Raw genomic sequence first — 662 nt, forward strand, 5'->3', positions numbered from 1 at the left:
GAAATCACGAAAGACAAAACACCAAGCCCTGACGATAAGGCCGAAAAACCAGAACCACTTACTGTGTCTAAAAAACCCACTGTTGATGAACTTGTCAAAGAGAAAACACCAAGTCCGACGGACAAAGAGGTTAAGGCCGAAAAACCGGAACCACTAACAGTGTCTGAAAAGACCACAGTAGAAGAAATCACGAAAGACAAAACACCAAGCCCTGTCGATAAGGCCGAAAAACCAGAACCACTTACTGTGTCTGAAAAGCCCACTGTTGATGAAATCACAAAAGATAAAACCCCAAGCCCTGTTGACAAGGCCGAAAAACCAGAACCACTTACTGAGTCTGAAAAGCCCACTGTTGATGAACTTGTCAAAGAGAAAACACCAAGTCCGACGGACAAAGAGGTAAAGGCCGAAAAACCGGAATCACTTACAGTGTCTGAAAAGCCCATTGTTGACGAAATCTTAAAAGACAAAACCCCAAGCTCTGTCGATAAGACCGAAAAACTAGAACCACTTACTGTATCTGAAAAACCCCCTGTTGATGAACTTGTCAAAGAGAAAACACCAAGTCCGATGGACAAGGAGATTAAGGCCGAAAAACCGGAACCGCTTACTTTGTCTGAAAAGACCACTGTAGAAGAAATCTCGAAAGACAAAACCCCAAG

General features: G+C 43.4%; 1 protein-coding gene across 1 annotated transcript; it reads left to right on the top strand.

Annotated features, from left to right (window-relative positions):
- Positions 1–3: 3 nt before the first annotated feature.
- Positions 4–630, top strand: LOC106109928 (cell surface glycoprotein 1-like; the record flags this gene model as incomplete). Its single annotated transcript, XM_013291585.1, has 2 exons — positions 4–112; positions 209–630. Coding segments are annotated over 2 exons (531 nt in total), but the record flags the coding sequence as incomplete, so codon positions are not given.
- Between the last annotated feature and the right edge of the window lie 32 nt (positions 631–662).

This window comes from Papilio polytes, unplaced genomic scaffold, assembly GCF_000836215.1.
Source record: "Papilio polytes unplaced genomic scaffold, Ppol_1.0 DF821012.1, whole genome shotgun sequence".
NCBI lineage: Eukaryota > Metazoa > Arthropoda > Insecta > Lepidoptera > Papilionidae > Papilio > Papilio polytes.